This window comes from Pseudophryne corroboree, chromosome 5, assembly GCF_028390025.1.
Source record: "Pseudophryne corroboree isolate aPseCor3 chromosome 5, aPseCor3.hap2, whole genome shotgun sequence".
Classification (NCBI taxonomy): domain Eukaryota; kingdom Metazoa; phylum Chordata; class Amphibia; order Anura; family Myobatrachidae; genus Pseudophryne; species Pseudophryne corroboree.
The window spans coordinates 363,435,379-363,447,866 of NC_086448.1; the positions used below are offsets into that span (position 1 = coordinate 363,435,379).

Here is a 12,488-nt window from a genome sequence, read left to right on the forward strand (position 1 = left end):
ATTTTCTTCTTATAACCTAAAACAGATTATATTACAATAACTATTCCTCAGGTTCAATTTAATTTCCATAAATGTAAAATGCTTTATATTGTTTGGCTTTACAAGTTCCAATAAGTACCTATTTTTAGCACATATACAGTACAGTAATTCTATTGCACCATTACTGTACAAATAAAAGACTGTCCATGTTTGCATTTGATATCTATTTGCATTTGAACTGATTCATTCTCATCATGTTATAGGGATTAATAAAATACTCCAACAATTATTGTGTCTTGTGTAAAAATAATAAAGACCTCCCTTATCTTTAATTACCTGATATTATCACTCTGGAACAGGGAAACTAGATCTAAATCATGTCATTCAGAAATTATGCCTTGTATCAAACTGTTTCCACACTTTGGGCCTGATTCAGAGGTGGACACAATACCGATGTTTGATATCTTTTTAATAAATAAATGTTTATGTTGAATTGCTAATGGTTCACATGATCAATTATTTTTTAATAAATATTTTTATGTGACCTTGAGACATTATTTAACTTAATCATCCAGTGCTGCTTTCTCACTTGTTTTTTCCCCCTTGTTTTAACAGTACCACATGTGGCGTTCCTGAGCGGGAGTTTATCTCTACCAGTTAGGCAGAAGTTGTTTGTCAGTGCCCCTTTTCCACTAAACTTTCATTTGCACAAATAGAGCGTTCACATGGAAGTTACCTTGAGAACCCTAATGTTGGTATGAACAGGATAGAGAATCTATTTCCTGGGACCATTAGACACAATGGGGGAGATATATGAAACATTCGTGAGAGAGATAAAGTGCAGAAGTTACCCACGGCAACCAACAAACTTCTGTTATTATGTACAGTAGTCTGCACTGTCTAAATATCTGGAAGCTGATTTGTTGCTGTTGGTAACTTTGCCACTTTTATCTGTCTTGAATGTTTTATACATCAAAACCTGAGATATGTGGAACACATGTAATTAACCGCTAGTATGTATTTTTATTTACAGTTTACCTTTCACCAAAAACTAAAAACTTAGTTTAGGGTGGGAAAAGCCTTTGAAAGTGAGTACATGATTGTTCCATTGTATCTTATATTGGTAGTAAGGGAGGCAGTTGTAGAAATAATGTTAAGTGTACTAATAGCCATTAATCAAAGTCTTCATTAATTTACCTCATAACTAATTGAAGCAGAAAAGAAGCTATGCATATTTTACATTTATGCAAATACAGTACTTATGACACCTCAATGACTACCTTAATTCAAGAAATAAAAATAGTTCAGCTTTATTAATCATGACCCTGAAGAGGTAAGCACATACTGTACATAATGCTTTTGAAGGTAATGTTTTGGATTTCTTTCTTACAATGAGTAGACAAATAAAGCATTATAATTTTAAAGAATCCTTAATTTGTAAGATCTGGCCAACAAAATGTATGGATAGACTCGGTGGAGTAGATTACAAAGCAAGTACTATAGGATTGGTTCTTTGGGTAGAAAACATCAACTCTTTGAACCTGGTATGTTTTTTCCCGAAATAATAGCTCTGGCACAAAGTTACAGACTCAGTTAGTAAAATACCAGAAAGCCATTTAATTCGGACACTTCTAGATTTTTATAAGGACTACTCAGAAACGTTAGAGAATTAAGCGCTCCAGTTGCAGCTATTAACGTATATATTTTTATACTGTAACTTTAAATTGAATAGCGAAAGTACATGTGTTAATGAGCTAGTTACAGTAGAGTACAGTATTTCACATTAGCAAAAATTTCTAGGGGTCTTAAAATATATTGCTATCCATAGCAAATCGTAATATGTGACTACAAAACGTTTTCAGTCCTTTGATATGTGCAAAGTAGACACTCTGATTTAATAATAGTTCAGTGAACACAAGGTTAATCATTATTACATCCTTTTATGAATCCCACTGGAGTTCTTCTCTCTCTTGTAGATACTTCAATTCTTCACCTTTCTCTGCTCCAATGACATGTCTGAGTTTGGAAAATAAAGGAACTTGCCTATATAATAGTTTTTTTGTTTTTTTATATATATCGTCAATTGAAAGTCTTTCATGATGGCTTGTAAACTTTAAAACTTGCTTTTAGGATCACCATTAATAGACACCATAGATGCAGCGTTCATAATTTCTTGCTCATCATCGTCCTTTTTACAGCAGTTCCGAATAAGTTTGTAAACGGCATACCCAGGTATTACTAAACTTGGAACTCCAGCAAGAATTACAATGATTGCATACACCCAGCCAGGATAAGGTTGCTCTTTCGACTTTGGAAACTCGCTCTGTAAAAAAATTTACATGCAAGATTGTTACAAGTCTATTTATTTCTATATAAAAACATTTGATCATTTTAAAAAAAAACTAAGGAGGGCTCACAAATGATGCAGGAAAAACGTGATATAATAAGAATTTACTCACCGGTAATTCTGTTTCTCGTAGTCCGTAGTGGATGCTGGGAACTCCGTAAGGACCATGGGGAATAGCGGGCTCCGAAGGAGGCTGGGCACTCTAGAAAGATCTTAGACTACCTGGTGTGCACTGGCTCCTCCCACTATGACCCTCCTCCAAACCTCAGTTAGGTACTGTGCCCGGACGAGCGTACACAATAAGGAAGGATTTTGAATCCCGGGTAAGACTCATACCAGCCACACCAATCACACCGAACAACTCGTGATATGAAACCCAGTTAACAGTATGAAACGATAGAGCCTCTCAACAGATGGCTCAACAATAACCCGATTTAGTTAACAATAACTATGTACAAGTATTGCAGATAGACCGCACTTGGGATGGGCGCCCAGCATCCACTACGGACTACGGGAAACAGAATTACCGGTGAGTAAATTCTTATTTTCTCTAACGTCCTAGTGGATGCTGGGAACTCCGTAAGGACCATGGGGATTATACCAAAGCTCCCAAACGGGCGGGAGAGTGCGGATGACTCTGCAGCACCGAATGAGAGAACTCCAGGTCCTCCTCAGCAAGGGTATCAAATTTATAGAATTTTGCAAACGTGTTTGCCCCTGACCAAGTAGCTGCTCGGCAAAGTTGTAAAGCCGAGACCCCTCGGGCAGCCGCCCAAGATGAGCCCACCTTCCTTGTGGAATGGGCATTGACAGATTTAGGCTGTGGCAGGCCTGCCACAGTATGTGCAAGCTGAATTGTACTACAAATCCAACGAGCAATAGTCTGCTTAGAAGCAGGAGCACCCAGCTTGTTGGGTGCATATAGGATAAACAGCGAGTCAGATTTTCTGACTCCAGCCGTCCTGGAAACATATATTTTCAGGACCCTGACAACGTCTAGCAACTTGGAGTCCTCCAAATCCTTAGTAGCCGCAGGCACCACAATAGGCTGGTTCAGGTGAAACGCTGACACCACCTTAGGGAGAAACTGGGGACGAGTCCTCAATTCTGCCCTATCCATATGAAAAATCAGATAAGGGCTTTTACATGATAAAGCCGCCAATTCTGACACTCGCCTGGCTGATGCCAGGGCCAATAACATGACCACTTTCCACGTGAGATATTTCAGATCCACGGTTTTTAGTGGCTCAAACCAATGTGATTTCAAGAAATTCAACATCACGTTGAGATCCCACGGTGCCACAGGAGGCACAAATGGGGGCTGAATATGCAGCACTCCTTTCACAAATGTCTGAACTTCAGGTACTGAAGCTAGTTCCTTTTGAAAGAAAATCGACAGATCCGAGATCTGTACTTTAATGGAGCCTAGTTTTAGGCCCATATTCACTCCTGCTTGCAGGAAATGCAGAAATCGACCAAGTTGAAATTCCTCTGTTGGGGCCTTTTTGGCCTCGCACCATGCAACATATTTCCGCCATATGCGGTGATAATGTTTTGCCGTAACATCTTTCCTGGCTTTAATAAGCGTAGGAATGACTTCCTCCGGAATGCCCTTTTCCTTCAGGATCCGGCGTTCAACCGCCATACCGTCAAACGCAGCCGCGGTAAGTCTTGGAACAGACAGGGGCCCTGCTGTAGCAGGTCCTGTCTGAGCGGCAGGGACCAAGGGTCCTCTGAGATCATCTCTTGAAGTTCCGGGTACCACGCTCTTCTTGGCCAATCCGGAACCACGAGAATTGTGTTTACTCCTCGCTTTCTTATTATTCTCAGTACCTTTGGTATGAGAGGTAGAGGAGGGAACACATACACTGACCGGTACACCCACGGTGTCACTAGGGCGTCCACCGCTATCGCCTGAGGGTCTCTTGACCTGGCGCAATACTTCTCTAGTTTTTTGTTTATGCGGGACGCCATCATGTCCACCTGTGGACGACCCCATTGATTTACAATCATTTGGAAGACTTCTGGATGAAGTCCCCACTCTCCCGGGAGGAGGTCGTGCCTGCTGAGAAAGTCTGCTTCCCAGTTGTCCACTCCCGGGATGAACACTGCTGACAGTGCTAGTATATGATTCTCCGCCCATCGGAGAATTTTTGTGGCTTCTGCCATCGCCGTCCTGCTTCTTGTGCCGCCCTGTCGATTCACATGGGCGACTGCCGTGATGTTGTCTGACTGGATCAGCACCGGCTGGTGTAGGAGCAGGGATTTTGCTTGACTTAGGGCATTGTAAATGGCCCTTAGTTCCAGAATATTTATGTGAAGGGCAGTCTCCTGACTTGACCATAGTCCCTGGAAATTTCTTCCCTTTGTGACTGCCCCCCAGCCTCGCAGGCTGGCATCCGTGGTCACCAGGACCCAGTCCTGTATGCCGAATCTGCGGCCCTCCAGAAGATGAGCACTGTTCAGCCACCACAGAAGAGACACCCTGGTTCGTGGAGACAGGGTTATTAAACGATGCATCTGAAGATGCAATCCGGACCACTTGTCCAACAGGTTCCACTGAAAGATTCTGGCATGGAACCTGCCGAATGGAATTGCTTCGTAGGAAGCTACCATCTTTCCCAGGACTCGCGTGCAGTGATGCACCGATACCTGTTTTGGTTTTAGGAGGTCTCTGACTAGAGAAGACAACTCCCTGGCTTTCTCCTCCGGGAGAAACACTTTTTTCTGGGCCGTGTCCAGAATCATTCCCAGGAACATTAGACGTGTCGTGGGGACCAGCTGTGACTTTGGGATATTCAGAATCCAACCGTGCTGGCTCAGCACTTCCTGAGATAGTGCTACTCCCACTAACAACTGTTCCTTGGATCGTGCCTTTATTAGGAGATCGTCCAAGTATGGGATAATTAAAACTCCCTTTTTTCGAAGGAGTATCATCATTTCCGCCATAACCTTGGTAAATACCCTCGGTGCCGTGGAGAGTCCAAACGGCAGCATCTGGAATTGGTAATGGCAATCCTGTACCACAAATCTGAGGTACTCCTGGTGAGAATTGTAAATGGGGACATGTAGGTAAGCATCCTTGATGTCCAGGGATACCATGTAATCCCCCTCGTCCAGGCTTGCAATAACCGCCCTGAGCGATTCCATCTTGAACTTGAATTTTTTTATGTATGTGTTCAAGGACTTCAAATTTAGAATGGGTCTCACCGAACCGTCCGGTTTCGGTACCACAAATAGTGTGGAATAGTAACCCCGGCCTTGTTGGAGTAGGGGTACCTTGATTATCACCTGCTGGGAATACAGCTTGTGAATTGCCGCTAGCACTGCCTCCCTGTCTGAGGGAGCAATCGGCAAGGCGGATTTTAGGAAACGGCGGGGTGGAATCGCCTCGAATTCCAGCCTGTATCCTTGAGATACTATTTGAAGGATCCAGGGATCCACCTGTGAGCGAACCCACTGATCGCTGAAATTCCTGAGGCGGGCCCCCACCGTACCCGGCTCCGCTTGTGAAGCCCCACCGTCATGCGGCGGACTTGGAAGAGGAAGCGGGGGAGGACTTTTGTTCCTGGGAACCTGCTGTTTGCTGCAGCCTTTTTCCCCTGCCTCTGCCTCTTGACAGAAAAGACCCTCCTTTTCCCCGCTTATTTTTCTGGGATCGAAAGGACTGAACCTGATAAAATGGCGCCTTCTTAGGCTGCGAGGGGACATGGGGTAAAAATGCTGACTTCCCAGACGTTGCTGTGGAAACTAGGTCGGAGAGACCATCCCCAAATAATTCCTCCCCTTTATAAGGCAAAACTTCCATGTGCCTTTTGGAATCTGCATCTCCAGTCCACTGGCGAGTCCATAAGCATCTCCTAGCAGAGATAGATAGTGCACTTACTTTAGATGCCAGCCGGCAGATTTCCCTCTGTGCATCTCTCATGTATAAGACTGAGTCTTTTATATGGTCAATTGTTAACAGGATCGTGTCTCTGTCTAGTGTGTCAATATTTTCTGACAGGTTATCTGACCATGCAGCGGCAGCACTGCACATCCAAGCTGACGCAATTGCTGGTCTGAGTATAATGCCTGAGTGTGTATATACAGACTTCAGGATCGCCTCCTGCCTTCTATCAGCAGGTTCCTTAAGGGCGGCCGTATCCTGGGACGGTAGTGCCACCTTTTTTGACAAACGTGTGAGCGCTTTATCCACCCTCGGGGGTGTTTCCCAACGTAACCTATCCTCTGGCGGGAAAGGGAACGCCATTAGTAATTTCTTAGGAATCACCAATTTCTTATCAGGGGAAGCCCACGCTTCTTCACACACTTCATTTAATTCATCTGACGGGGGAAAAACTACAGGTAGTTTTTTCTCCCCAAACATAATACCCTTTTTTGTGGTACCTGGATGTAAATCAGAAATATTTAACACCTCTTTCATTGCCTCAATCATGCAGCGAATGGCCTTAACGGGCATTAAATTTGACTCATCGTCGTCGACACTGGCGTCAGTATCCGTGTCGACATCTACTTGTGCCACCTGAGATAACGGGCGTTTTAGAGCCCCTGATGACTTTTGAGACCCTTGGACCGGCACGAGCTGAAGACTCGGCTGTCCCACAGTCGGCATGTCGTCAAATTTTTTATGTAAGGAGTCTATACGTGCACTCATTTCTTGCCATAATACCATCCACTCAGGTGTCTGCCCCGCAGGGGGTGACATCTCTGCTAAAGGCATCTGCTCCTCCTCCACATCATTATCCTCCTCAAACATGTCGACACAGCCGTACCGACACACTCCACACACACAGGGAATGCTCAAATAGAGGACAGGACCCACAAAAGCCCTTTGGGGGGACAGAGTAAGAGTATGCCAGCACACACCAGAGCGCTATATATATACAGGGACTAACTGAGTTATGTCCCTAATAGCTGCTTATACTGTATACAATGCCAATTTAGTGCCCCCCCTCTCTTTTTCCCTCTTACTGTATTGTAGAAATGCAGGGAAGAGCCAGGGAGCTTCCTTCCAGCCGAGCTGTGAGGGAAAAATGGCGCCAGTGTGCTGAGGAGATAGGCTCCGCCCCTTTTTCGCGGCCTATTCTCCCGCTTATTTTGGGATTCTGGCAGGGGTATTTACCTCATATATAGCCACAGGGGCTATATATTGAGGTATTTTAGCCAGCCAAGGTGTTTTTATTGCTGCCTCAGAGCGCCCCCCCCCAGCGCTCTGCACCCTCAGTGACCGGAGTGTGAAGTGTGTATGAGGAGCAATGGCGCACAGCTGCAGTGCTGTGCGCTACCTTGGTGAAGACAGGACGTCTTCATGCCGCCGATTTTCCGGACCATCTTCCTGCTTCTTGCTCTGTAAGGGGGACGGCGGCGCGGCTCCGGGACCGAACATCAAGGCTGGGCCTGCGGTCGATCCCTCTGGAGCGAATGGTGTCCAGTAGCCTAAGAAGCCCAATCCGGCTGCAAGCAGGCGAGTTCGCTTCTTCTCCCCTTAGTCCCTCGCTGCAGTGAGCCTGTTGCCAGCAGGTCTCACTGAAAAAAAAACAAATTCTAAGACTATAACTTTCTAAGAGCTCAGGAGAGCCCCTAGTGTGCATCCAACCTCGGCCGGGCACGAAATCTAACTGAGGCTTGGAGGAGGGTCATAGTGGGAGGAGCCAGTGCACACCAGGTAGTCTAAGATCTTTCTAGAGTGCCCAGCCTCCTTCGGAGCCCGCTATTCCCCATGGTCCTTACGGAGTTCCCAGCATCCACTAGGACGTTAGAGAAAATTGGTTGGTATTCTGATTAAAAACATATGTCTTTTGTATTTAGTCTCTTGCTTTCATTGGTACACAGGGCTGTTTCTAGACAGTTTGGCTCCCACTGGCATTGTAAAAACAATATATTTGCAACCAAAAAAGGAATGTGGCCTCATTGTAGGGGGCATGGCTTTGTGATAATGGGCATGACCTTTCAGGAAAAGACTACCTTACATCAACACAATAGTGCCCCTTAAACCACATTTTGCCACACACAGTAATGCCTCTTGCACAAATTATGCCCTACACAGTAATGCCACTGACACCATATTATGCCCTACTCAGTTATGCCCCTGACACCATATTATGCCTCACATAGTATTGCCCTTTACAATTATGTCACATTACCTGCTCGTTGTCAGGGGTTTCAGGATGCTGCTGCCATGGTCCCAGCACTGTCTTATGCTGTCCTGTGTTTGCTGCCTCCTTTCTACATGAAGCGTCAAGTAAATGTCCCTCCCAAAATGTCCACAACCTTACCTAGCATCCCAATATTCAATGCGGACGGCCAGACTGCATGGAAATCTGTCTGAAACAGACAGTGGCTGTGGCAGCAGATGCTCTGTGAGATTGCACAGGTCGCCCGTCCCTAGAAATGGCCCCGTTGGTACATATATGCTACCTATGGCAAAACATCTTCCCACACTTCAGCTGTTAAGTGAGAGATCACATCATAACTATGTATTCTCCCACTGTGGCATCAAGGTGTGTGTTGAGTGGTGGAAGGGCCCATCTCTCAGCACAGAGCAAGCCATAGTTCCATGTTTTTTAACTAAGTGTATTTTATAAAATATGGGGGGTTATTCAGATGTGGCTGGAGTTGCTTCCTGATGTGCAAAGTGCTGCTTATCGGTACTTTGTGTATGCACAAGACCTGTTCAACTCATGCAACAACAAGAAGTGTGTCACGCAGTACGACAGCAGACTATCATTGAATGACAGTCTGCTGCTGCTTGGAAGGCGGGGAGTGGGTGCAGACAGCCTCAATTTGTTAAAATGAAGGCATGTTGCCACCGTTTAGAGAGAGGGAAGAGACCGGTGATCTTTTTGGTTGCACGGAAATTTTCTGTCCTCTGCGATGGGCGGCTTGTGAGTCCCCATGGGTGCTACAAGTCACCCTGATGGTGAGTTAGTGATCCAGGTTGCGGGTCGGATCATTACTGCAGCAGGAGGCGTTTAGTTGTAATAAAAACCTCCTGCTGAATTATCATACAAAGCTATCACTGCTGCTTCCAAGGAAGCAGTTTGTTATGATACCAGTACGTCTGACCAGAGGTGATCTTATGACGGAGGTCAGAGTACTGGAATGGAATGCTGGTTACGGGAGCAGGATAGCCTAGTAACCCCTGGCGCCCTAACTCCGTTGTCTCGCCCGTGTTATCAGAAATCCCCTGCGAGACTATGGTTGCTTGAGCCCATGGCAGCCGCGTTTGAAGGGCGGATTATGTCTGCCCAACTCCGATGCCCCCTCAGGTCTTAATGGGAGACAAAGGGAAATCCGAGACAGGGTGATAACAAGGGGCCCTCTGACTAAGCAACCAGGCCAGGGGCTACAAGCTAACTAACTTAAACCAGAAGTATGTGCGGACAAACCGCCAGGGAAAAGGACAACCAAAAATCCACGAATCCGTTACTCCTATCCAGCACCGCTGGATACCAGAGTGGATTTGTGGGAGCGGAATCCTCCGCAAAAGCTCCGAAACACAATATAACCAAATAATAAATAGTAAGCGGTCAAGCCGCAACACACGGCTACGCCGCGACTCACGAACACCACAGGATGTTAAAGGTGCTCGGTCAGGACTCCAGGAAAAGATGACAACTTCCGAGTATTGGACCACTGAGGACAAGAACGACCGGATAGACAGGACTGGAAAACTCTCTGCAACAGACACAGCAAACAGGAAGCTATTACCGGCGTCTGTGAGAAGTCCAGAGAGTGCTTTTAACTGGGAGCTCTCCAATCAGGAGCCAGACAGGGTAATTAACAATCATGCCGTGCAGCTGCATGCTGCACGGCCAGGATACCAATGAGGTGATTAATCTAGACCCAGCAACGGGGAACGCGGTCCGTCAGTGGCGTCCCCGTTGCTAGGGTCTGAGCGGCTCCGTGCGCCCGGCGTCTAACGTTGCTAGGGAGCCGGCGGCTGTCCGCATGCGGCATCCCTAGTTGCTAGGCGCCGGGCCGCACTGACGGGCGGACCCTCGGCGCCTAACAGTACCCCCCCCCTTGAGGAGGGGTCAAGGAACCCCTAAGGCCAGGTTTCTGAGGAAATTCTCGAAAAAATGCCTTTTTGAGCCTCGGGGCATGGAGATCCTCATCCAGGACCCAAGACCTTTCTTCTGGACCATAACCTCTCCAATGTACCAAAAAATAAAGCCGACCCTGGGACAACTTGGAATCGAGAACCTTCTCCACCAAGAACTCCTACTGACCCTGTACATCTATTGGTGATTTCCCCTGAGAGATCTTCCGAGGAAATCTACTGGAAGAAACGTATGGTTTCAACAGGGAGCAATGGAAAGTATTTCCGATCCGGAGAGTTCTTGGTAAACGTAACCGGAAAGCAACTGGATTGATTTTTTTTATAATATGAAATGGTCCAATAAATTTAGGGCCCAATCTGGCTGAGGTTTGTCGAAGTCTAATGTTGCGAGTCGACAACCACACCCTATCTCCAACTTTAAAAGTGCACGGCCGCCGGAGCCTGTCAGAAAATTTTTTCTCCCGAAATGCCGCTTTTCTCAGAGCAAGGTGCACTTTTCTCCAAATGAGTCTGAGATGAGCGGTCAAGGTCAGTGAGGAGACAGAGGAATGTTGAAAAAAGGAATTAGCTCTGGGGTGAAAACCAAAAACTGTAAAAAATGGAGACACATTGGTGGAGGAATGACAGGCATTGTTGTAAGCAAACTCCGCCAACGGAAGAAACTCGGACCAGTCATTTTGGAGTTTGGCCGAGTACAAACGCAAATATTGTTTTAATGATTGATTAACTCGCTCAGTCTGCCCGTTGGATTGGGGATGGTAGCCAGACGTTAAAGACAATTTCATCTTTAAAGAGGCACAAAAAGACTTCCAAAATTGTGCAATGAATTGTGGACCCCGATCAGAAACAATATCAGTGGGTAACCCATGGAGTCTGAAAACATGGCGGAGGAACAAAACTGCCAATCCCTGGGCAGATGGCAATCGGGAAGAGCAATGAAATGGGCCATCTTGCTAAAACGGTCAACTACCACCCATATGACTCGGCATCCGGCTGACAGAGGGAGGTCCACCACAAAATCCATGGAAATATGAGACCATGGCCTGAGAGGAACATTCAAGGGCATAAGTTGACCGATAGGCAAGGAACGGGGAACTTTATGCTGTGCACAGACCTGACACGAAAAAACAAACTCCTTAATGTCTTTGGAAAGACCAGGCCACCATACTGAGCGGGAGACTAATTCCAAAGTCTTAGCGATCCCCGGATGCCCGGCAACTTTGCTATCATGAAACTCCGTCAAAACAGTTGCTCTCAAAAACTCAGGGACATAAAGACGACCAGCAGGAGTATTTCCAGGAGCTTGATGTTGAAGCTGCTTTAACTGGGTAAATAAATCTTGTGTGAGGCCTGCCCGAATGACTGAAGACGGAAGTATGGGAGTAACAGGACTGTTATCATGAACTGGAAGAAAACTGCGTGACAGGGCATCCGCCTTGGCATTCTTGGAACCTGGCCTGAAGGTGATAATAAACTTGAAACGAGTAAAAAATAAAGCCCAACGAGCTTGCCGGGCATTCAGCCGTCTAGCTGATTCAATGTACTGAAGATTTTTGTGATCAGTCAAAACTGAAATGGTATGTGTTGCTCCCTCAAGCCAATGCCTCCACTCCACGAAAGCCCATTTAATAGCCAGTAATTCCCGGTTACCAACATCGTAGTTGGATTCAGCAGATGAGAATTTCCTGGACATAAAGGCACAAGGATGTAATTCTAGAGAATCCGGATCCTTCTGAGATAGGATAGCCCCTACTCCAACCTCCGAGGCATCAACCTCAACAATGAAAGGCAATTCTGGGTTGGGATGTCTGAGGACCGGGGCTGAGACAAAGGCTTGTTTCAAGGCCTGAAAAGATAACTCAGCTTCACGTGACCAGTTGGTTGGATCCGCTCCCTTCTTAGTCAGTGCCACAATGGGAGCAACTAGGTCGGAGAAAGAGTGAATAAATCTTCTATAATAATTCGCAAACCCTAAAAAGCGCTGAATTGCTTTTAAGTTGGTGGGTTGCGCCCAACTAAGGATGGCTTGGAGCTTCTTCGGTTCCATACAGAATCCCCGAGGGGAAATAATGTACCCTAAAAAGGATACCTCCGTGA

The 12,488-nt window shown here is 46.1% G+C and overlaps 1 protein-coding gene across 1 annotated transcript in view; it reads right to left on the reverse strand.

Annotated features, from left to right (window-relative positions):
• Positions 1-1,264: 1,264 nt before the first annotated feature.
• Positions 1,265-12,488, reverse strand: part of SLC6A19 (solute carrier family 6 member 19) — a 572,970-nt gene continuing 561,746 nt past the window's right edge. The window contains exon 12 of the mRNA XM_063922661.1: positions 1,265-2,302. Within this exon, the coding sequence (XP_063778731.1) occupies positions 2,093-2,302 (210 nt within the window). The 3' untranslated portion in view covers positions 1,265-2,092. The remainder of the gene's footprint in view (positions 2,303-12,488) is intronic.